The sequence below is a fragment of the Marmota marmota genome, unplaced genomic scaffold, assembly GCF_001458135.2.
Source record: "Marmota marmota marmota unplaced genomic scaffold, marMar, whole genome shotgun sequence".
NCBI lineage: Eukaryota > Metazoa > Chordata > Mammalia > Rodentia > Sciuridae > Marmota > Marmota marmota.
The window spans coordinates 3,601,321-3,625,931 of NW_026000026.1; the positions used below are offsets into that span (position 1 = coordinate 3,601,321).

General features: G+C 51.8%; 2 protein-coding genes across 5 annotated transcripts in view; one reads left to right on the top strand and one right to left on the bottom strand.

Moving 5' to 3' along the window:
- The first annotated feature begins 12,371 nt into the window (after positions 1-12,371).
- On the top strand, positions 12,372-20,716 carry Kcnk15 (potassium two pore domain channel subfamily K member 15). 2 transcript variants are annotated; one of them, XM_015501089.2, is made up of 3 exons: positions 12,372-12,506; positions 14,102-14,638; positions 18,592-20,716. In XM_015501089.2, exons 2-3 carry the CDS (start codon positions 14,350-14,352, stop codon positions 19,290-19,292), a joined length of 990 nt encoding a protein of 329 aa, XP_015356575.1. In that variant the 5' UTR covers positions 12,372-12,506; positions 14,102-14,349; the 3' UTR covers positions 19,293-20,716. The 2 variants fall into 2 exon arrangements, with proteins under 2 accessions (XP_015356575.1, XP_048666678.1); XM_048810721.1 differs by having other exon boundaries at positions 12,392-12,506; positions 14,081-14,638.
- Rims4 (regulating synaptic membrane exocytosis 4) overlaps positions 20,231-24,611 on the bottom strand; it is a 56,019-nt gene continuing 51,638 nt past the window's right edge. For all 3 annotated transcript variants that reach the window (XM_015502493.2, XM_048810722.1, XM_048810723.1), the window contains one exon: positions 20,231-24,583. In XM_015502493.2, the coding sequence (XP_015357979.1) occupies positions 24,365-24,583 (219 nt within the window). In that variant the 3' untranslated portion in view covers positions 20,231-24,364. The remainder of the gene's footprint in view (positions 24,584-24,611) is intronic.

Genomic DNA, 24,611 nt, shown 5'->3' on the forward strand with positions numbered 1-24,611 from the left:
CTCTCCTTATATCAAAGAAGACACTTGGCATTTGTTTTTTAAGGATTGGCTAGCTTCGTTTAGCATAATCTGCTCTAATGCCATCCATTTCCCTGCAAATTCCATGATCTTGTCATTTTTTAGTGCTGCGTAATACTCCATTGTGTATAAATGCCACATTTTTTTTTTTTAAAGAAAATGGTGTTTCCATCCAGATCCAACGAGGAAATTAGAATATTCCATATGTAAACAGGGATTTCTCATTAAGCTGATTCTATTGAGAGATAATCCACTCATGGTTAAATGCACAGGTCTTCAGCTCATGCTTGAAGGGGCCCTTACATATGTGCACGCCCATGTGACCAATACCTCCCTCCAGGTAGCAGATATTCCCATCATCCCAGGAAGCTCCCTCTGGCCCCGTCCAGGCTGTCGCAGTCTCCCTGAGCAGACAGCCACCGTTCTGATTTCTCTCACCGTGGAGAGGGCTGCTGTTCTTAAACTTTACATAAACAGAACCAGAGCAGGCATTCTTTAAGGACTGTCTTATTTCACTCCGATAATAATAAAAAGAGGGGATTTAACGTAGGGAATCAGTCACCCAGTGGAAAGGTCAAATACCTGGAGATCAAGAGGAGGAAGTCATAGCAGCCCAGCGGCAGAGGGACAGAGGGAGACCCAGCCCAGGAGCTGGCCCAGCACAGGGGAGGTGAACAGCAGCAAGGCTCAGTACCCCGGAGACCGCACACGGGGCAGGGGAGAGCAGCAGACTCAGGGTGATGGGAGCCTGGGGCTGGAGCCCTCTGAGGAGAAGTGGCTGGGGCAAAGGTCACCCATGCAAACCAGGCTGACCCCTCCCTTTCTGGAGTCTTAGAGCCAGAGGTCTGGGCCCAGCCTGGCTGACCCCAGGAAACCTGCACTTGTTTCCTCAGTGCTGGGTTGAGGCTGTCTGGGGGCTGGGCGTCCCTGGGCCCAGTGCTGTGGACACAGTGCCTGACGCAGAGTCTGTCCCTGGACCCTTGAGCTCACCCTCCTCCTCCTCGCTGAGGGCAATAATGAAGATGGAGTTTTTCCATAGTGAAGGGCCGCGACCGCCTCAGCAGATACCCCTGAGCCCTCCCTGTCCTAACTGATGACTGCTCTTCCGGAACCTGCGAGCACCCATCCAAGCTCTGCAGGCTCTGCCCTGGACCAACCCAGCCGGTCAGCGCCAGAGGTGCCGGGAGCAGCTTCCAGCACCAGCACTTAGTGAGCACCTGCTGTGTTCTTGGTGTGTTCCATGCGTCCACTGGGGAGAGACTGAGGCTGTTGTAACAGAAGCCCGCTCACCACCCCCTGCTGGGAAGGCAGAGCTGCCACACCCAGGGCCGGCTTGGCCTGTCTCTTGCCTCCCCTGACCTCACTCTCAGGGAGTCCCTCTCTCCCTCCCTTCCACCTTCCTGGCCTCCTTCCCTTCCTTGTCCTTCTTTCTTGTATTAATTTTAATATTTTTAGTTGTCAATGGCTCCTTTATTTTACTTATTTATTTTCTGTGGTGCTGAGGATCGAACCCAGGGCCTCGCACGTGCCAGGCGAGCGCTCTACCGCTTAGCCCCAGCCCCAGCCCCTCTCTCTTGTATTTTTAAACGAGACCACAGTGTTCAGTTTGTCAGTTTTCACCAGCAGAACCGTCTGTACGGTGACACTGCGGAGGTGCAGGACAATGCTCCTGTCCTCCGCCTCGAGGTCCCTCTCATCCCCACCCCAGGATCACCACCTCCTGATGTCCAGCCTCGGAGTGGCTGCACCTGTCCTTGAACTGGGTTCACATGATGTCACACAGTATGTTCTTTCCCGTGCCTGGTGCTTCCTCCCTCGCTGTGTGGGGTTCATCTGTAAGTGACAATCCCTCATCCCCCCCATGCCTGTGTGATGGCCCACTGTGAGAACACATTTCACTTATTTGTTCTACTCACGATGGACATTTGGGTAGTTTCCACTTTGGGGCTATGAGTAGGTGTCTAGCGTGTGTCTTTTGTGGCCTTTTGAAAACTCCTGGACATTTATCCAGAGGGGTGGTTGCTCAGTTGAGGCCTATATTCTCTCGGCTGAGTCAGATTATTCCCTAATATAAGGGAGGAATATACATATAATAGGTGCTCAAAAAATCTTGTTGCAGAAATAGTAAACATAAGAGCTGACATCTACTGAGTTCTAACACCTACCTAAGCCTCTTCTAGTAATGACTCAACTTGGCCCTCATCATAATCCTTTGAGGTAAGTATGCTTATGTTCATTTCACAGATGGGGGAAACCGAGGCACAGAAATCAAGGAAAGAGTCCAATTTCACACCAGTTGGCAGAATCAGGATTCAAACCCAGAGCCCTGCTCCAGAGCCCCGGCTCTGCACTGCCAGCCACAATGAATGCCACTGCTGCCTGAATCCAGGGAAGAATCCAGGGAAGGTAGGCAGCCGCTGAAGCTGCCCTGGCGCTATGGACCTGAAGGAAGGACCTGAGGAGCAGGGGAAGTGACAAACACAACCTCAGGAATGCAGGGTCTAGGAGAACCCCGGGCCAGGGACAGACACCAGCCAGAGCAGAGATGAATCCAGTTTAAAGGCAGACAGGAGGGGAGTCCTGCATGTTCTGACTTTGAAGAGACAGGTCTCACCAGGGCAGTGTGGCTGCAAATAGGTGGAGATCAAGATCGTTCAGGTCTGGACAAAGAGCTCGCGTCTAGGCATTGAGAATTTGAGTCCCTGCGCAGAGAGGGTGCGGATCGTCAGCCTGGCTGAGCTGGTTTCCCATCAGAAATCATAAATGGTCCCTGTGGATGTCCCTTTTGCAGGGAGCAGGCCTCAGTGGCTGCCTGCCTGGGCCATCTTGTCTCTGTCCAGATTTCCACCCTCGCTCCTTACAGTCTGTGCTCGGTGCAGCACCTCTTAGCACAGTGTATGATTTTCTCACTTATCACATTTATTATTTACAGGCTGACTCTACAAGTCCTGGAACTTCTTTTGTCTGCTCTGTTCAATGGTAGATCTCAGGACTAATTTCAGAGCCTGGTGCAAATCCAGGTTTAGTCATTATTACATGAATGAAATAATGTGCCTTGCTTGAGAGAGAAAACATTTGCAAATCATGCCTCTGATAAAGGGTTCACATCTAAAGTAGGCACAAAACACAAACAACTCAATTGCAGGAAAACCAATAACCCAATTAAGAAATTCACGAAAGGACCCAAGCAGACATTTTCAAAAGAAGACATACAGATATGAAAAGATGCTCAGCATCACTGATCCTTGGGAAATGCAAATCAAAAGCACAAGATATCACCTTGTAACTGTCAAAATGACTATTATCAAAAAGACGAAAGTTAGGGCTGGGGTTGTGGCCCAGTGGCAGAGCGCTCGCCTAGCATGTGCAAGGCTCTGGGTTTGATCCTCAGCACCAAATAAAAATAAAGGTATAAAAATTTTTTAAGGGCTGGGGTTGTGGCTCAGCGGTAGAGCACTCGCCTAGCATGTGCGAAGCCCTGGGTTCAATCCTCAGTACCCCCATAAAAATAAATAAAATAAAGGTATTGTGTCAACTACAACTAAAAAAAATACTTTTAAAAAGTTATTAAAAATTTTTTTTAAAGAAGGAAAAGTAATTAAAAAAAAGATGAAAGTTAACAGGAGTAGGTGTTTTGGTTTGGATATGAGATGTCCCCCAAAAGCTCATGTGTGAAACAATGCAAGAATTTTCAGAGGTGAAATGATTAGATGATGAGAGGTGCAGCCTAATCAGCGGTTTTGTTTTGTTTTGTTTTGTTTTTTTTAATATTTAATATTTATTTTTTAGTTTTCGGCAGACACAGCATCTTTGTTGGTATGTGGTGCTGAGGATCGAACCTGGGCCGCACTCATGCCAGTCAAGCGCTTGAGCCACATCCCCAGCCCCTAATCAGCGTTTATCTACTGATTGGATTAACTGGGCGGTGACTGCAGGTGGGAAGGGTGTGGCTAGAGCAGGCTCGGTCAGTGGCTTGTGCCTTTGGGGTTTATGTTTTGTCCTTGGTGAGCAGAGCGCTCTCTCTCTCTCTCTCTCTCTCTCTCTCTCTCTCTCTCTCTTTCCTAGTTTCCACGTCCTGAGCTGTTTTCCTGTCTTGCCCTCCCACCTTCCTCTGTCTCACCTCAGTCCCAGAGCTATGGAGTCTGCCAACCCTGGACTGAACCTCTGAAACCATGAGTCAAAATAAACTTTTCCTGTTTCAAGTTGTCCTTATCAGATCTTTTGGTCACAGTAACACAAAAACCGACTAATATAGCAGGTGAAGACATGGAAAAAAGGGACACTTCTACACTGTTGGTGGAAATGTAAACCAGCACAGCCATTAGAGAAACCACTGTGGAAGTTCTTCCAAAGCTAAAAATATGATCTAGCAATTGTGCTTGTGGGTGTCATCCAAAGGGTTTGAAATCAGTAAGTTGAAGAGATAACTGAGATCCCATGTTCACTGCCACACCCTTCACAATAGCCAAGATACCAAATAGACCTATGTAAGTCGATGAATGGATAGAAAAAAAATGTGGTACATGTACATAATGGTATACTATTCAGCCTTTAAAAATAAGGAAAGTCTGTCATTTTTACCAATACTGATGAACCTAGAGGACATGGTGCTAACTGAAATAAGCCAGGCACAGAAAGACAAATGCCACATGGTCTCACTTACATGTGGAATAGAAGCAGAGTGTGGAATGGGGTGGTTGCTGGAGGATTCAGGGTTGAGGGGAACAGGAAGATATTGGTCCAAGGGTTCAAAGTTTCTGTTAGATAAGAGGGATAAATTTGGGAGGATTGTACTGTACAGCATGGTGACTGATAATGCTACTTACTAGAGTAGATTTCAAATTTCTCACTACAAAAACATGATCAGTATTTGAGGTGACTGGTGTGTTAATTAGCTGAATTTAACCATCCCAGATTGTATGCATAGACCATAACACCCGTTTGTACCCCATCAATATGTACAATTAAAATTTGTCATTTACGATAGAATAAATCTAGCTTTCTTTTCAAAAAGAGCTGTGATGGGGCCCAGGAAACTAACACATAGTTGAAAACCTGGAGCAACTTCCCTGTCCTCAGGATTCCCCAGTGGCCATGACTGTGTGGGCCAGAGCTCTCTTCACTCCAATTCCCCAGACCAGTTTTCATCAGCCATTGCCTTGGGAACTTGTTAAAAATGTAAATTCCTTGTGCTCCATCCTATCCTACATAAGCTCTTGGGGTAGAATCCACAAGTCTGTGTTTTAACAAACCTCCCACCTGGTTACAATCTGTGTCATATTTAATTCTAAGAGTGTGACTTCAAATGCATACTGGGAAGAGGAAAACAGAAATGTGCTACTGCCCTCTAGTGGCAGTGACGTGCGTGAACAGTTGAAGGGCAGCTGGCAGGCAGGAGGCCTCAGAGGCAGGGGCCCACAGTGGGCTCCTATTTCCAGAGGTGCTGCCCCATCTGGAGAAGGGAAGGGACTGCTCAAGGCCTCAGAATGAGGCAACCAGAGGTGAGTCTAGAATTTTTTTCCCCTATTTGTGCTGAGTACAGCTGCTTTCTTTCCCGAAAATATCATTTCAACAGATGCCCATAGGAGACAGCACCTGGCCCCAAGCCAGGCACCTCCATCTGTCCCCTGGATGACTCCCCAGGCCCTCCGCACACATTCAGCTCGTCCTCCCATCAGCCAGGAGGCTCTTTCTCGAGCACAACCATGGCTGTGTTATTCTGCTTAAACCCTTCAAGGCCCAGAGTTGCCCTCCGGGTTGGGTCCGGAATCCTTCCAGGCTCACAGGCCTGCTGTGCCTTCCAGATTCTTCTATGCTCCAGCCACACTGGATGGCAGGGGCTCACCACTGTCTGCCTGGGAAGGAGGAGGCTACCAATGGCCACCATGTTTCATGAGCTGACGGAAAGTTAGCCTGTCTCTCTGTGGCTAAAATGCGGCCTCAGCTTGAGGTGCACTCCTGGCCCTGGGGTCATGCTTCACTGATTCTTGGGAACTCACCTTTTTGCTCCTACTGCAATCAATCATGATATCAGGGAGACCTAAGAGCAGGGGCCTAGGTCTCCCAATCCCCTCTACTTTGCCTGGCAGACCTGGCCTAGGTGTCCCATCACATTGATCTGGTCCCTCACCCCTCGTCACTGGCATTCACAGTGATGTCTCTCATCTCAGGCTGGTCTAGGTCTCTTTATCTTTTAACATGAGCCTCTCAACAGCTTCTCTCCTACCTGGAGCCCCCAAAGAGTCAAACACAGGGAAATGACTTTGACTTGCAGCCCCTGCTCACCTTAATAACTAACCCTCCTGTCCCCTAACTTCTGCATCTCTTGGTCTCTGAGATATCCCCGTTTGGGTCCTGTTGTCCATCTCTCCTTCTCTTGATACCTGCTCCACACCTGCTCTGATAAAAGCCCAATGTGGCGTCCACACTGCCTCACCCCTTGCTCCAGGTGGCCAGTTCAGGATTCCAACATGGGCCCTATAGAAGGCAAAGTCCTCTCGAGTCCCCTCCCCAACTCAGAACAAATGTGATAGCCACCTTTTAAGATGTATACAACTAAATCTACTCCAATTACCATGATTTCAAAGTGGTCAGAGCATAAACGGTATTTTTGAGATATCTGCAACGACTTCAATGTGATATGAAAATACCAGTGATTCTTTTTTTTTTTTTTTTGGTAATGAATGGGTACCACTGATACTATTTTGTCGTCTTCATTCATGATTGAGGGAACTGTTAAATGTCAGAGATGGTGAGAATAAAGATGCAATTGCTTTCCCTTTAAAGTTCATGGATCCCTGAATTCCATCTACAGAAACTATTGAGGTCTGTTGTCCTCAGGGGAGGGATCTCAGTTTTAGGGCATGGCAGAGCCACAAGGAGCCTGGACTCCTGAGTGACCACATGGAACAGATCTTCCAACATGTGTTCAGCCCAGGTGAAAAGAACATGGAAACTCTGAGACTAGGCCTACGTCCCAGCTCTGTGCCCTGGAGAAAGTCTGAACTTCAGTATCCTCCTAAAGAAGATGTAGACGGTGGTCCCTGCTATGGTCTGAACTCACATTGGAACCACCCTGAGGAGATGTTATGAAGAATTGGAGTCATCGGGAGGTGATCTGGGTGGTGCCCTAGTGGGTGGGACTTAGTGCCTTTGTAAAAGAGGCCTGAGGGAGCTTTCTGTCACATAAGGACACATAGAAGGTGCCGTTCACAATGAACAGGTCCTCATCAGACACCGAATCCACTGGTAACTTGACTGTGGACTTTTCAGCCTCCAGAACTGTGAGCAGTAAGTTTCTGTTGATCGTGAATCACCCAATCTAAGGTATTTTTTGTTATAGAAGCCTGTGTAGACTAAGACAGCCCCAGGGTTGAAGGAAGGACTGTCATGAGGATTGTGTTAGTGACCACAATACCTGGCAAGATCAGCTTAGAGGAGCAAAGATTTATTTCGGCTCCTGGTTTCAGAGGATTCAGTCCACTGTCAGCCAGCTCCATTGCTCTGGCCTATAACGAGCATCGTGGTGGAAGGTCTCGCAGGGGAAAGCTGCTCAGACCGTGGCAGCAGGGGAGGGGGAGAGAGAGGCCAGGGAGAAGACAAGTCCTTTCAAGGTATGTCCCCAGTGACCATCTTCCTCCAGTGAGGTTCCAACTCCCAGTAGTCCATCCAGCTCTCCATGGATTAATCCACTGACGAGGTCAGAACCCTCATGATGCAGTCATTTCCTAAAAACCCACCTTTGAAACTTGCTGCATTGGGGACCACGCTTTCAGCACACGAGCTTTTGGGGACAGTCCAGATCCACACCAGTAAAAGGATTAAAGGCGATCATAACTCCAAATGCTTCTAGACTTCATGGTAGTTTATACCCGGAGTCTTCAAACACTGGCCAGTGAACTAGTACTAAAAATAAGGGCAACAGTGAAATCCCGTCAGGTTAATGAATCCTATCTGAAAGACAATTCTTTACTCTGTCCCTGATTATGTCCCTCCCAACTTGAGAGGTTATAAAATTGATTCTTCTACAAAATGAGGGTGATTGAAAAGAGTACTTGTAGATTTTCCCCCCACTGTTCTTATGTTGCAAATGAAGCTGGCAACGTTGCTTATGTTGGTAAATATTTTATGAAGTGTGGTTGTTTTATGAAAACCCCAAAGTATGAGAATCATTGCTTCTTATCACCACATAAATATCCCATTCGTATTATCACTTAGGACTTTGGACTTGATGGGCTGGGGTTGTGGCTCAGTGGTAGAGCGCTCGCCTAGCACAGCGAGGTGCTGAGTTTGATCCTCAGCACCACATAAAAATAGGTAAATAAAATAAAGGTATTGTGTCCAACTACAACTAAAAATTAAATATTAAAAAAAAAGAACTCAGGACTTGATCTTGACCTGGCATAACTTTGAATAATAATAGGAATTAACAGGTACTGAGATTTCAATGTGCCCAAACTGATCTAAATATTTCCTACTTGTAACTGGTGTACTGAATAATCCAAACTTGGTGAAGGACATACATAAATGAATTCAGTTTCTTCATTTCCTTCCAACACTTTCTGTCACATCTCTCATGCCTCTCTGTCCAGTTTGAATATCCAGTCATATTTAACAATTTCCTAAATCAAGTTTGACCTTTCACCTTGATGTTGTATTGCTATTTAATTTAATAAACAGTTAAATAGCCTATGTGCACTTTTTAAGACAAGGTAGAGGTAGGTAGATACTATTATTAATGGCATCTTTGAGATACTGAAGTCAAGAGAAGTGAGGCAATTTTCCCAAGGTCACACAGCTAGTAAGTTATGGGCACAGGATTCAAATCCAGGTTGTTTGGCTCCAAAAACTTGCCTTTCAACTCTCTGTTCCTCAGCTTATGTAGGCCGAGGGGGCTGGGCTAGAGAGAGAAAGGCTAGTATAAGCTTCCTAAGAAAGTCCCACAGGTGAGTCTTGTGGCCTCCTGAAACATAGTATTTAGTACCTGGTGTCCATCTTGTGGCTTTAGCTGGAAATCTGAGATGATAAGAAGAGTCCCATTTAAGAGTCTGCTACACATTGTCATCTAACTTAATTTTTTCATATATATGTACATATACATATACATATATATATATATTTAGATGTTGATGGATCTTTATTTTATTCATTTATTTATATGCGGTGCTGAGAATGAAACCCAGTGCCTCACACATGCTAGGCAAGTGCTCTGCCACTGAGCCACAACCCCAGCCCCTAACTTAATCTTCATGACAGCCCTACCCAGTCAGTGTATTAAACAGGCTAATGCTAGTTGCTGTAACAAACAAGGCAGGTGCATCTGTTAGACGGCAGCCTTCCTTCCCAGGATGATCCGGGTGACTCATATGTGTGACTCCACCATTCCCCAGGGTTCGGGGGCCTCTGCACCTACACTGCAGGCAGGAATGGAGAAGCTCACTGCTTCCTAAAGGCCCTTCCTGAATGGAACACTCCCACTCTTCCTCCATCCCAACAGTGCAGGCTTGTCCCTCTGCCCCCAAACTTCGGGGCACTGGGGTGTTTGGCTGGACAGGGGTCTTCCAGAGCCACTTCCACATTATGGACTCTCTCCCAGAGTTAGCATGACAAAGATGCTGCTTGCCAACCTGGTTAACCCACTCACCAGACTAGCCTCCTGAATGCCAAAGGCTAGCTTGCAGGCCACTTGTCCCCCTTGGGTGTCGGCCATGAAGTGGCATACTTGCCAAGAGTCTGTTGGGTTCCTTCCCAAACCAGTTTGCACCAGCCGCACTTGTTATTGTGAGGAGGTCATTGAATTCAATATCCCTTAAGCTGGTGAAATACGAGTGCAAAAGGAAGAGATTTATTTCTATGAAAACTCAATGAGGATTAGTTGCTACAAAGAAATCCTGTTAAATTAGGTGTGGAAGAAACAACCACAAAAGATCTGTTAAAAAGAAAAACCCACAAGAATCCAGGGGGATTGTGCCATCAAGTTGCTACACGAGTGTCTGCAGGGCCTTGCTTAACCGTAAATAAACCAGAGGACAATGTGCAAGGCCATAGGAGAACTAAGACTAGATTGGAAAGTGAGGGCATGTTTATGTTTTTGAGTGGATAAAATATTCAAGGTATACATCATTTAAAAGAATTCCCTCTTATGTCATTTAAAAGAATTGGTAAGAGAATTACCAATAATTACTAATTTAAAAATCTAAGAGAAAAAAGTATAGATATCGGCTAGACCATTTTCTCTATTTTCATGTGTATTTGAGAATTTTCACAATAAATATTTTTTAAAAAATCCTTTTCCTCTGTCCATCCCTCCCCTATTTTTTTCCCCCTGCTGTTTCTTTGGTCTGAACCAGAGGGTTCTTCTGAGGATGAGAGTGAATGGGACATTTGTGGGGCAGTTCCTATGATCCAAGCACGAAGCAGGCCTCTCTCCGTTTACTCCTTATGACAATGCTTCAATTCCTCCCTACAGAGGGGGAAACCCAGGCCCTGAGTTTGCAGTAACTTGCTCCCTGTCATGCGGCCCAGGAATGGGGAGCCCCGGAAGGGGTGGCTGTCTGCTGAGCTCTTGCTGCTAACAGTGGCCCTTCCCTGCCAGCAAGGAGTCTGTCCTGGATCAGGTGGCCCCTGCCACCATATAGTAATGGACCTCAGCCACCACAGACAGGGGCCTGTCCCTTCCCCCTGCCCAGGCCAAGCCCTCCTGTCCCCAGCAGCTTAATATATTGGAATCAAGAGACAGCAGAAATAGAGGGAACAGAGCTCACAATTCACAAGACATTTTGGCTGGAAAGGGTGAAGCAAAGAGTCTGAGGCCAGAAAAATGTGCATTAAATAGGCTAATGCTAGTTGCTGTGCTGTCCCATGCTTTAGCCACTAGCTGTATGTGGCCATTTATAGTCAAATTCATTAAAATTAAGCTGTGCTTAAAACTAGTTCTTTTATTGCACTAGACACACTTCAAATTTGGCTACTACACTGGACAGGACAGATACAGGACACCTCCATCATCATAGAGAGATCAACTGCACAGCACTTGCGTGGCGTGGAGGGTAAGATCACAGAGAGACTGTGCAACCAGACTCGCTGGTTTTCAATGTGGGCTTCTCTCTGCTGTTACCCTGGGCCTCAGTTTATTCACCTAGAAGATGGGGATAATAATGTGAGAAGCCCATGAATCTGGGGCCAGTGGTTAGTCAGTTAATCGAGACAAATCACACAGTTGTCATTTGTTCCCCCAAAGAACACCCTCATCTTCCCGGGAACAGTGGGGCTCTGGCCTGGAAACACTGGTATTTCCCTGGCAATACTCAAGGTTCCATCTCTCCAGGTCTTCAACCACAAGGTTTTTCTTCCAGTGCCCAGAACATTCTGGAAGACCTTAAAATCCTACCAACATCATTCTTGAATTAGCAAGAAGCAGCTTTTACTTTCTTGCAGGCCAGATCTCTAAATGATAATCAGGCTGCAGAAAGGCCACAGCTGCCATCTCCAAGTAGCTAGTACCTGATGTCCCCTGAGGTTAGAATAATCCATTCTAACAAGAAAGAGATCTTATCAGGAAAAATGGCCAGGACCTCTGGTCTTCTGGAAAATTACTGAGCTATATTTTAAGTATAAAAGTCAGTCTCTTAAGATTATAATTGCCCTGCAGAATAAGCAGTTTGGAAAGGGGAGAGAAGAATGAGTGGGGTGGGGGGCTGCTGACAGGAACCGGAGCTCTCCATGTTGAGTGCTTGTTCACACATTTCCATTCAGTGTCCACAGGAATCTGTTAGGCAGCCATCCCCAGCCCCAGAGTCCCAGATGCTGAAACCAGGGCTTAAAGAGGTGAACTCGCCTGCCCAGGATGGAATGTAGGCTGGCTCTGCTTTCTCAACCACTGCCCCACCACGGGTGGCCTTAGACGAGTCCCCTCTCTCCCTGACATGGGAATGGCAAGGCCTGGCTGGCTCACAAAGCTTTCGAAAGGCTCTAGACTCAGATATGAAGGGACTGAAGGGTGCCTGGGGCTCACCTGGTGGTTGGGATTACTTTTCTGTTGTCCTCAAAATTGTCAACCTTGGAGCTCTGCAAGAAGAAACACCAAGGCCTTCTCGAGGGGTCACGGTTGTGACACTAGCACAACAGGACAGAGGAAAATCACTAGGTCCCCTGATCCCCAAAGCAGGAAGGAGACAGAAGCTGGGTATCTCAAGGGGGGGCCTCGGGTGTTGCTGTTTTGGGTGACTGTTCAGCTGACGATTTTCCAAGCTGAGAAACACACATACACAAACTCTAACCTCCTCTGCCTTAAAATAGAGCTGCTGAACCAAAAATGCCAAGTACAGGGCAGAGTCACCTGCCTGGAAGGCAGACAGTCCCCTCCCCCCAGCCCCAATAATACCCACCCACAGCAGGTGCATTAGACAGAGCACCTGTCAGCTGTGTGTCACAGGACCTTTGCAGAGGAGGGGGAGTGTGGTGGCCCAGGCTCCCTATTCCCTTTTCAGGTAAGGACGGCAAGGTCCATGGAGCTGAGGGGGGAGGGAGGGAGGTGCCAGCAGCATCAGTCCAGACAAGTATCGTGATCTCAGGAGTCAAACAGCCCCAAGTTCAAGTCCTGCCCTGGCCATGACCTGAGAGTGAGGACTTGGCGATTACCCTGCACCTGCTTCCTGCACACTGAAGCAAGGGTTCCATGTGAAGTCCATGAGATGTCCAGTCCAGACAGGTCGCCCCAGCCTTAGCCTTGACCCTGCTTCTGGAAACATATTTCTTGATCTCCTCCCTGCAATCCGGGAAAATTAGGGTGGCTGCAGGAAACAAGGCATGGTGGAGGCTGGAGCCAGCTCGGGGACACACTAAGGCTGCAGCAGAGACCTGGGGAGGCTGGGAGCTCCCTGCTTAGAGTCCCCAGCAGGCTCACCAGGACGCTGAAAACAGTGTCACTTGGTACTGGGGAACTGGAGTGGGATCTGGAGGAGTGGGGTCAGTGGAAGGCCTAACATTGAGCCCTTCAGGCCCAAGACCAGGGGCCACCCTGAGTCCTCTCCTTTCCCCGCCACATAACTCATCAGCAAGTCCTAGCCCTCCACCTATCAGAGTAACAGCCCCAAATCTCAGGGGCTTCACACCATGCAACAGAAGTTCAAAATGAGTGTTCCTGATGGTACATGGCCCTGCAATGTCTCTTTAGTGTTCTGCATTCAGCCTGCAGGTGGGGAAAAGGGGAGCACTTTAAGGGGCCAGACCTGGGAGTGGCAGACATCACTTCTGCCCATTGTCTACTGTCTGCAGCTTGGCCATGCGGACACTCCCAGACACCAGGAAGACCCCTTAACATGCTGGCTGGGAACCCGGCTCCATTTGCCTAAGTTACTCCAGATTCATCCAGTTCTCTCCTTCTCCAGTGCCATGTGCGTGAGCCAGGCCACCTTAACCCACTTGGAGTTACACCAGCCTCCCCTCTGCTCTCCGCCACCTTCCCCCTTCCACATGGCAGTCCGATGCGCTCTCTCTCTCTCTCTCTCTCTCTCTCTCTCTCTCTCTCTCTTTGATGTTTTTAGTTGTAGCTGGACATAATACCTTTATTTTATTTATTTTTTTGTGGTGCTGAGGATCGAACCCAGCGTCTGGCACGTGCTAGGGAGCCCCCTAGGGCTGAGCCGCAGCCCAACACCACCACCATGCTCTTTTTTAAAAATGTGACTCAGATCGCTGTGTTGTGTGTGTGCTGCAGCAGCCTTTCTGTAGTTTTCAGTCCTGCTGAAGAACAGACCCACATAAGACCCTGTGCGAAGTCTGTTGTCTCCCTTCTGTCCCCTCCCCACCCTGCACCCCAATTCTCTGGACTCCAGCCACACTGGCTTCCTTGCTGCTCCTGGCTGCCAAGCCTGCCCCCTCCTGTTTGGAAGCAGAAACCTGCACTGGCTGCCTGGGTGCCTCACCTGGGTGACTTTCCCGACCACCTGAGCTGCTGCTCAGGAGCATCTTCCTGGGGCACTGCTTTCCTCTTTTCACACGGTCTGGAGTGACCTGTGTGTGTGTGTGTTAGCCAACCCTGCTACAGCTTTCTTTTCACCAGGAATCCTGTGTGCATCAGAAGGTGCGGGGTGGACACCTGCCGGATGATTGACTGACGGAAGGAAAGCGGGCGCGGAAGGCTGGCCCACGATCGCACCGTGAACTAGCGGTGGAGACGGACTTCTGCAGACCCGGGCCGTCAGGGTCTGAGACCCCGGCTCCGGCAGGAGCCGAGGCCGACGCGAGGGGGCGGAGCGCGGGGGAGGACAGGCCCCGCCCTGCTGTCGGCTGGGCGCTGCGTGTCCGCCGTCGGGGCGCGGGCCGGGCGCCATGTGGACGGCGCGGGCGAGCGCGCGCACCGCGGCGCTGCTGCTCTGCGTCCTGTGCTACCTGCTGGCGGGCGCCGCCGTTTTCGACGCGCTCGAGTCCGAGGCGGAGAGCGGCCGGAGGCGGCTGCTGGCCCAGAAGCGCGGCGAGTTCCGGAGGAGGTTCGGCTTCTCGGCCGAGGACTACCGCGAGCTGGAGCGCCTGGCGCGGCAGGCAGAGCCGCACCGCGCCGGCCGCCAGTGGAGGTTCGCCGGCTCCTTCTACTTCGCCATCACCGTCATCACCACCATCGGTGAGCCGCCCGGCGCGTCCCCTCCGCGCCGCTCGGTCCCAGCCGCGGGCGCCTCCGGGTTTCATGCCACCTCCGTCCAGCGGAGCGACTTTGGACGGGTCCGAGCCTCCCTTGCCTCCTGCCGAGTAGGGCTGTCAGTCAGCCGAGGCAGGACCTGCAGGCAACAGTGTTAGTTGAGAGGCTGGCGCGGGAGTGCTCGGACACGCCCCAGGGGCTGGGGGACAGACGAAGTGGGGCTGCAGGACCAATTGCCCAGAGTTGCTTCCTTGCCCGTTGCATCGCACCAGCTGTGTGACCTTAGACGAGTTGCTTAAGCTCTCAGAGTCACATTTTTCTCTTGTGAAATTACAGTGTTTACCGATTAGCTCTGTTCCGGTTTTATGGGGAGATTATTATCAAGAAGATAATAGGTGCAAAAGTTTTAGCGCACCGCCTGACACAGAAAGCACTACCAAAAAAAAGTTTCTTGCGTTATAATGATAATAATAATTATTATTACTCCATGAGAACAGAGACCTCATCTGTGTTAGTCACTGCTGTATGGCCCAGTGCCTAGCCCATAATAGATGCTCAATAAATATTTGTTAATGGAATGACTAATTACCACAAGCTTTGGACCACACCCTCAGGGATCAGAGCAGTTCTTTGCAGCATCTGGGCCACCAGCTGTTGCCATGACTACCGTCTGACTGGTACCTACTGAGTCTAAGTCTGGGGAAACCGCAAAGGAGAGAAGCATGCGCTGCAAGGCTCCAAGCTTGGTGCAGCCACCCCACAGGTTCAGCTCAGGATGTGCAGGCACCTCCTTGGGCTGGGAGCAGTCGTCTGGAAGCCCCAGCCCTGGAGAGAGTTTCTCCTTAATGCTCTTGCAAGCGAATGGGAGCTGTGGGCTAAGGGGGGGAGTTCAAAGCACAACTTGTACAATTACATGGAGTTTTGTGTTCCTTTCCACTGCCACCTACCCTCTCAGGCAATTGATTGGACCTCTCTGAGCCCTGGTTTTATCAAAGGCAAAGTGCAATTGTTCCTGCCTCACCGGGTGGTTGTCAGGTTTAGGTGAGGTCGAGGCCCGGTGCCTGAGGCTAAGGAGGCACTGTTCATTAGTAATAATAATTCCTTACTGTCAACTCTGACTCCAGCTCCCATTCAGCCCTTTTGCCCCCTCCTGTCTACATAGGCACCACTGCTTCTCTATCTGGGTTCAGCCTGAGTCCTTCCCTGTCACTGTGTCACTGTGGATGCCACCCCACCCACCTTTTCTGCCCTTCCCTACATTCTTTGGAGGCCGTCCAGATGGGTTTGGCTTCCCTCCTGCCTGTACCCCTCTGACATGCCTGTGGAGCCCTGGGAAAGAATAACTGAGTGGAAATAGGAGTTTGCCTTGGCTGACCACTTGGGGGCGCCACCACCTGCACGCTGGTCTGGTCTGCTTAAACCAGCCTTGCAGATAGCCCTGCACCAGGGCCCAGGAACCTGACCTCTGTTTGGATAGAAGAAAAGCATTCAGAAGCCCTGGGGATAGTGGCTACCAACTCAGGCCCTGGGACCTTTGGGCAGCTTCCTTCCTCTGAGCCTGGTTTCCTTATCTCTAAAATAGGGATAATAATGTCATCTCATATGGTCACCCGGAGGGCATGTAGAGTACTAGTATGTTGAGTTACTATCATTATTTGTTTCGTTATCTGCCCAAATCTGGCATAGCCTAGAGCAGGGGAAACAGCATTTCCTGGACTCTTATTCCTAAAGAGGCCCTTCTGTCTCCCTCTAGCATCCCCTCAACTTGATTTCAGTCAATAAACTGTTATGGAGCAGCCATGGTTCCTGCCCTCAAGGAGCTTAAGTCTGATGATGGACAGAATCCCCTTTAAAAGGACAGACATAGGGGCTGGGGATGCGGCTCAAGTGGTAGCGCACTCGCCTGGCATGCGTGCAGCCCGGGTTCGATCCTCAGCACCACATACAGACAAAGATGTTGTGCCCGCCAAAAACTAAAAAATAAATATTTAAAAAAAAAAAAAAGGACAGAGGCAAACTGTCAGGGCCAGGCAGGAGCACTGTGGAAGGCAGCCTTAGTTCTTTAGCTGTACAGTTCTTTGCGTTGATGGTGTGAATGGTCCACATGCCCACGGCACACACTTCACAGAGCGTGAAAAGGTGTTAAATGTAAAGGAAATCTTCCGGCTGCCCTGTCTCTTAACCCATCACTTCCTCTCTCTCTCAATCAGATAGAGTCGCCACTTTCTTGTGTATCCTTCAGTCTGTATTCTCTGCCAATGTATTCCTTTGCCACAACACACGTCATAGGGACATTATATCATACACATGATTTTGTCTCGTTTTTTTCACTTAATATATTTTGGTGTGTTTTAATAACAGTCCCTAAAGAGCTGGGTCATCTTTTCATTGCAGTTAGCAGGGCATCTCAATCTCTGATCTACTGACATCTTGGCCTGGTGGTTCTGTTGTGGAGGTGTCTTGTGCATTGCAAGATATTAGTATTTGTGGTCTCTATCCTGGAGAGCCAACCACACAGTCACCCTCCCCTTCCCCCTAGTTGTGACAAAAATGTCTCTAGATATCACCAAATGTCCCTTCAGGGGAAAAGCACTCTGGGCTGAGAACCACTACTGTGTGGTACTCCATCTTTCAGATGGCACCATGATGTATGTAGCCAAGCCCCTATTGATGGACACCTAGGTTGTTCCTAATTTTTGCTAGGACTGAAAATGCTACAGTGACTACCCAGAGCATATGTCATTTTGCTCACATGTGAGGGCTAACTTCCTAACTGTGAAACTACCTACCTAGACCGGAAGGCTCGTGTATTTTACATTCTGGCCAGTGGCGCTGATCTGCTAGAAGAGGCATATTCTGTTGGAGAGACCCACCTGACTTCTCCTGGTTTATGGACCCTTGAAAACTATTGCTTCTCTCTCCAGAAAGAGGCACACCCCCCCATTCTGCATTAATGGCATCCTGATGCAAGATTCAAGGAAGTCCTCTCATGTCTTGATCCCCTATAAGAGTGAGGGGTGCAGTGAAGAAATCCCTACACCAGATCCAAACAGAATCAAGAGTCATTTAGTGAGGGCTGGCCAATGGCAGAGGTGGAGGTGAGACTTGGAAAGGGAGGAGTGGACTGGGGGAAAGGAGAAAAGGCCATCCAGCAGGGAGAAGCCATGAGAAACAGCCTGTGGGGGTGGGTTCTGCTGGCGGGGAAACAAGGCATAGCCAGAGAGTGGGGTGCCAGAGAAGGGGTGCGGCTGGAGAGAGGCGCCCGATCAGGAAGGAGCTGGGATGCCTCTTGAGGCTGGGACTTTACCAGTGGACACTAGAAGCCTTTGCCTGGCTTGGTTTGGTTTTGTGTCCGAGGTACGCTTACACATAGTGAAACAGCGATTCTCAGAGCGTGAACCATTCCCTCCGCCTCTGGCTGCTCTGTACTTAATTCCTATTAAGTTCTGTACTTAACCCCTCTTCCAACCCCAGAAACTGGCAACCACGGATCTGTTCTCTGTCCCCATAGCTGTGCTAATCCCAGAATGTCTTTCAATGGAACATGTGGCACATTCTACCTTTTGGTTTGAGATCCAACTTTTGTGGCTGCAAGCAACAGTCGGTTGTTCCTTTCACTGCCACAATAGAGACGCAATAGTTTTCAAGACTCCATAAACCAGGCGAAGTCAGGTGGGTCTGTCCCTTGCTGGGATGTGCGACAGGTTGTTATCCATTCCCTAATGGAGGGATATTCGGGTTGTTTAGTCTGGGGAGATTGCGACTAACCTCTCAAGGTCTTAAAGCCAGGGAATGGCCTGGTTAGGTCTGGCATTTGACGATGCTCAGCGGGCTCTGGGATGGGGGGACACCCAGGGGCAGGCTGCCACCAAGGATGTTGAGGGTGTTGGTAGACAGAGCCGGGCTCTCACCACCCTCCCTCCGCTCTCCCGCCACAGGGTATGGCCACACGGTGCCAGGCACGGACTCGGGCAAGGTGTTCTGCATGTTCTACGCCCTCCTGGGCATCCCCCTGACGCTGGTCACCTTCCAGAGCCTGGGTGAGCGGCTGAACGCGCTGGTGCGGTGCCTCCTGCTGGGGGCCAAGCGCTGCCTGGGCCTGCGAAGGCCCCACGTGTCCACCGAGAACATGGTGGTGGCCGGGCTGCTGGCGTGCGCCGCCACCCTAGCGCTCGGGGCCGCCACCTTCTCGCACTTCGAGGGCTGGTCCTTCTTCCACGCCTACTACTACAGCTTCATCACCCTCACCACCATCGGCTTCGGGGACTTCGTGGCGCTGCAGAGCGAGGAGGCCCTGCAGAGGAAGCCGCCCTACGTGGCCTTCAGCTTCCTCTACATCCTGCTGGGGCTCACGGTCATCGGCGCCTTTCTCAACCTCGTCGTCCTGCGCTTCCTGGCCGCCAGCGCGGAGGGGCCCCAGCGCGCTGCCCGCCTGGCCGGCTCGCTTCACCGGGCGGCGCCCGAGAGCCACGCGCGGCCCCGCGGAGACGCGGGCCCGGCGGGCTCCATCTGCAGCTCCTGCCGCCGCATCCGGCAGCTGGAGAGGTGCGCCCGCGACAATCTGGGCTTCTCGCCCCCCTCGAGCCCTGTGGCCATGTGCGGCAGCAGGGCAGACAGGCCCCGGGCCCGGTCCATCTGACAGCCCTGGCCAGGCGGGGTCAAACCTGGTTGGGAGCATCTGGAGCATCTCCCAGGGCACCCACCCGGGGGCTTGGAGAGGAGCCAAGGCCTTGAGGTTGTCTTCTGCAAGGAGTGGCTCCTCACTACCTTCTGATGCTCATCTCTTCCAGCCCCTCAAAAATACGTTATGCTGCATCACAAGCATAAGCTAGTCTGTAGTCACTCCATAGGTGCAAATCCTAGTCCACATTGCTGCAAGAAGGCCTGGCCACATCAGCACCTGGGACAGCCCTTGCATTGGACCACCTTACCTGAGGGCCCTTCAGAGGGGAGACTTGTGGCTACGTGTTTTGTGAAGAGGTGGATCATGTGCGGCAGGGAAATGTACAACTTTCAGCACTGGAACCCTATGGGGAAGCCAGGTGCTCAAGCTAGAAGCATGGAGAACAGATGCACGGAAGGAAACCTCCCCAGCGGCCATTTTTTGCACATTTAAATGACTTCTTTCTGTTCACCCAGCCTGTACAGAATTACCCACGTTTGAATGATCACCCCCACTGCATAAAGCTGCTCCTTTGTCCTTAGCCAGCCCTACTCCCAGATGAAGGAGATCTTGCTGACAGCCCCTATGTCACTAGGACCCCACCCCCCCAGGAGGCAGCCCAGTGCTGTGGGATGAACTTTATTTTGGGTCCTGCCGATCACCAGCATTGTGACTTTGGGAATCTCATTCTTTCCTTGGGCCTCAGTTTCCACATCAGTAAGACAATTGGGTGCATTTAGAACCCTGCTCCCTCCTGTGCATCTCCAGCAGGGCTTTCCCAGACAGGTCTCGGCCCCATTAGGGGATTAACAAAGACCCTGGCGGGGCATCCTGGCATCCCACAGCATTAAGACCCTTAGAGCCTTTATCCCTCCAGAAGGAACCATCTCAACACAAACCACGAACAAGCCCAGTTAGAAAAGCCAAAAACTTTAATGTTAACATGAGCTACATGGTCATGAACACAATGCGATGTGACCCACTCCAACCCAGGGGCCCCAGAAACCCTCCCTCCCCAAAGGTCTGGGCGGTCCTGCTCCTAGAGAGGGCATAAGGAAAAGGTGGGTGGGAGAGGCCCCCAGCCTGAGGACCCAGGGTCCCGTTAACCCACCACCCCCTATAGGAGGCAGTTGTAGCATCAAAGGGCTCAGAGGTGACACCTTTGCCCCCATTCCAGCCTCCACTGGGCCCTCACAGACGCTTTGGGTGAAATGGGCATGAGCCCAGTCCTCGGGCCTTGTCAGGTGAGCTCTTGGGCTCAAACACTTTCATTCTCTGAGGTGCTGCTCTACAGATATGGGCCCTCCCAGAGGGCAGGGGAGCTGGTACAGGGGGAGGGAGGGGGTCGGGGTCCCCTTGGCCCAGCACAGCACTGCTGCTCAATAAATAAATGCAGGTGACCTTGCCTGATGCAACAGCTGTGCCTCTGAAAGGAGTGGAGCTCATGGGGTTCCGAACACTGAAGCACCCCCGGGGCTCCTGGAACTGGGTGGCGAATCAGGCTGTAGAGTGGACAGCCATCCCCTGAACTTCCAGCTGACCTCCTGGGGAAGAATGAGCTTAGAGATGCTGGTCAGGGCTCAGCCACTCCCTCACAGCGGGACCTTCACCAAGCACTTTCCTCTCACCTTGCCCTCTTGAAAATGGAGTCCACAACACAGGCTGCCCTCCACCTACTACCCAGGGCTCCTGTGGGGGTCAAGGGTATGAACCTGCAAGTGTAGACAGCACTAGAGGAGGCAGGCCTGGCACAGGTGAAGGAGAGTGGGGAAGTCCCCAGAGGGTGGGTGCCTCTGCCCACTCCCTGTGCCCTGGCCAAAGCTGGTGTTTCTAACTCTCCCTCCAGCCAGTCCTGGAGAGCTATGACCCTGGACAGAAGCCCCACCCACACATCCAAGCCTGGTCAAATCCTGCAGGCCCTCGGTCAGCTGGGCAGCCTGCTAGGAAGCCTCGGTCCCCTGGCAACCCTCTCCCCCAAACCCAAACCCAGAAAAGACACTGGCCCAGTAGGTAGAGCAGAGCAGAGCAGGGGTGTGTAGCCCGGGGCTGAGCTGGAATACGGTCCCGGCACCTGCCCTGGCACGACCGTCTCCTGGTGCAGGAAGGAAGCCTGAAGGAGCCCCTCTTCTGCCCCAGCCGCTGACTTGCAGGGGGTCCTGGGCAAGTCGTTCCCCACTGCTGGGCTTCAGCTGCCTAGGCTTTTATAGGGATTACAATTTGTCCTGCCCCTATTTGGGGACCATTAGGAGGCTCTGAGGAGAGGGAAAGGGAGTGTGGCATGTGGCAGCCCCTTCATCCTGGTATGGCTCCAGCTCAGCCAGTTGGGAGGAGGAAGCCAAGGCTCAGGGTGCCACTGAGTGCCCAGGTGACCCCAGGGTGGCTCCTCCTGTGCCAGGCTAGATCTCATCTATAAAGTGGAAATGGACTAAAGGTCCCCAAAGCCCTTTCCCTTAGTATGAAAAGGCATCTGGAGAAGGACGGTGGAGATGACACCCTCCCATGGCACCCCTGCATGTGACCTCTGCCCAGAGATGGAGAAAAGAATTGTCCCCTAGAGACCCCAGTGCTAGAAAGGCCCCCCAACTCCACCCTTTCTGCTCCTATCCAAATGGTGGAGTCTGAGTTGGCAAAGGATCAGACAGCAGCGGGGACAGGCTGGGCTTGAAGGCTGCCCAAAGCTAATGATGAAAATAGTCACTCCCCCTCCCCAACCCCCCTCCTTTGGCGAGGACAGACGATGGTTCCCATACCCAATGGTCACAGCCCCTCCTAGGAGGGCACGTGCTCACAATGATGATACAAAGAAACAGGGCTCCAGCCCCCACCCCACCCCTCCAGGAGGTGAGCGAGATTTCACAGAACAAACAAGAAAATCATTGGGGGGGCCTGGCTGACCACCCCAGGGGGTAATTATTGCTTTGGAGAGCGCTCGCTCTCTCTGTCTCTCTCTCTCTCTCTCCCTCCCTCCCTCCCCCACCCCAAGGCTCTGCAGACACCCAAGGGAGGGCTCAGATGGAGAGGGGAGGACAAGTCAGCATGAGCTCCCTCCCCCTCTGCTTGGGACAGCCAGGCTCTGCCCCATCCTTGAAAAGTGGCCCCTGAAAACACCACAGCAATGATGGATAGAAAGAGAAGCCTCTCTCCTCTCCTGGCTCAAAATATTTCAAATGGTGTATAATAAACAAACATCAGAGAAATCACAATGTTTAAAAAAATGGGGGAGGGGCTGATGGTGGGCCTTAGATGGGAGCCCACGAGCCCTGTTCCCTCGGGCCCCAGCCTCAGGATTCACCCCTGCACGATCCTGGGAGGTTCTGAAGGCCTCGTGGACAAGAGGAGCATCTCCAGCGCTTCTTGCCGTGCAACTAAGAAGTTCCATGGAGGTGATGGAACGCAACCAGAATTTTAAAGGACACCCTGGGCCTACCCAGACTGAGGGACCGAGAGTTTCACGTGGAAGCAATCCTCGGTGGAACTGAACAGCTCAGGTGTTCCCAGTGGAAAATGCGGCCCTGATGGCGCCCAGGCCCTCTCGGCAAGGCTCGGCCACCCTCAGGAGTGCCTTATAAAGAAAATCAGTACCAAGGGCAAGTAATCGGAAGGTTGAGTACAGCGGGCAGCTCAGCTACGACCCTACAGCAAGAGGAAGGAAGGGGAGGAGGAGGAGCAGCGGCTACCAACAGGGCCCAGCCAGCCAGGAGACGAGCTCCTGGAAAGTCCTTGGGTCTCCTCTCCACCCCGTAAAAGACTAGTCGGAGCTAGGAACAGGCCCCGGGTGTGAACACTAAGTCTACCAGCTAACTGGACTACGCCCTACCCCGCAGGGACTAGGTGAAGAGGACGGCAGGCCGCCCGGGCCTCGGGGAGGTGGCGGAAATGTGCTTCTATAAAGACAGACCAGCCAGCCTGCGGCCTCCAGAGGCCTCCCTGGCATGCGAAAGGGCTCGGGGCCCAGCAGGGAAGGCAGCCGCCCAGGCTCCCAAATCTCAGCCCCTGCAGCATCCCACTCCTTCCCTTGAACCAAGACGATCAAGGGAACCAAGGGGCTGTGCCTTCAGTGCAGGACGACTGACAAAGACTAAAACGGGGGGCTCTAATGCCGCCCCAGACCCCTAAACTGAGGCAGAGGGGTAGAAAAGATGACCTTCAATCTCATCCAACAAGAAGGGTCCCCCTATTGGAAACCCTTACCATGGCACTGCCAGTCCCAATCCTAGCTTTCCCCAAGCCCCCTCCAACCCAGCATCCCCCACATGCTGAGACGGCGATCTCCCTGGGCAGGGGTTCTGGAACCTCAGGGTCCCACAGCACTTCTACCAAAACACAGGTGACAGTGTCCTTCCAGTCCACCCACAGTTCCCAGACGAGTCTGTCACAGTGCCACGGAGCAAAGGGTCCCCTTGCCTCCTTTCCTTCAGTTCCTGCTGGACCTCCATTCCTAGAGCCACCAGAAGAGGGGCAGGCAGGAGGGGATGGACAGATTGACTCGGACAGCTGCGGCAAAGCTCCTTCCACGGGCAGGCAGAGGGAGGCCCAAGCTCCTCTTCAAGTGGGGGTTGTGGGCCCCAGGAGCTGGCTCCGGATCCTTGCGAAGCTGCCCGGTCGGCTCTGGGGCAGTGTCCTGCCTGAACCCGGTGCCGCAGGAAAGACACTTGCTGGTAATTGGCACCATGGAGATGGCCGGCTGGGTCCTCGACTTGGCTCTGGGCAGCAGCTTCCGAGGAGGCAAAAGGGGAAGAGGTGGGACAGTGTTTGGGCAGGTGGGGGGTTTGCTCTGCCACCTCCGTCTTCTTCCGACTGCAGCCGCATCCACCAGGTCAAGGCCAGCCAAGTCAAAGTGCGCCAGCCCGCTGGGAGAGGGAAGGTCTCGGGGAGGAGGCAAAGAAAGGTGAGGAGGGGCCCGAGGGGGGCAGGTCTCCCCATTCTGCTTCCCCCGCTGTGGGGGAGAACCCCATCCTCCTCTGTTCAATGTGCCCCTGGGCCTGGGGTCCCAGGTCAGGGCTGGGTGGTCTCCAGCCATCTCGGGGAGCCCCTCCCCATCCCCGGCACTAAGATCGCTCGCCACAGGGCCCCACGGTGCTCTCAAGGGACAACTGGGATGCCTGCCGGAGCAGGGGGCCTGTGGCTGGGTCCACCATGGAGGAGGTGGGGAAGAGCTTGTACCAGCCCACGGCCAGGGTGGTCAAGTCCAGCTCCTCCAGCAGCACGCGGGCCACACCCATGAACTGCTTCCGCTCCATCCGCCCGTAGTTCCCCCACACGATCACCTGCAGGGCGAGAGACACGGGTCTGAAG

Excerpts from the sequence above, each read along its gene's own strand:
- Kcnk15 (XM_015501089.2), top strand. The coding sequence starts at position 14,350 with ATGTGGACGGCGCGGGCGAGCGCGCGCACCGCGGCGCTGCTGCTCTGC. Across the intron at positions 14,639-18,591 it reads CACCGTCATCACCACCATCG|GGTATGGCCACACGGTGCCA; the intron begins GTGAGCCGCCCG and ends CTCCCGCCACAG.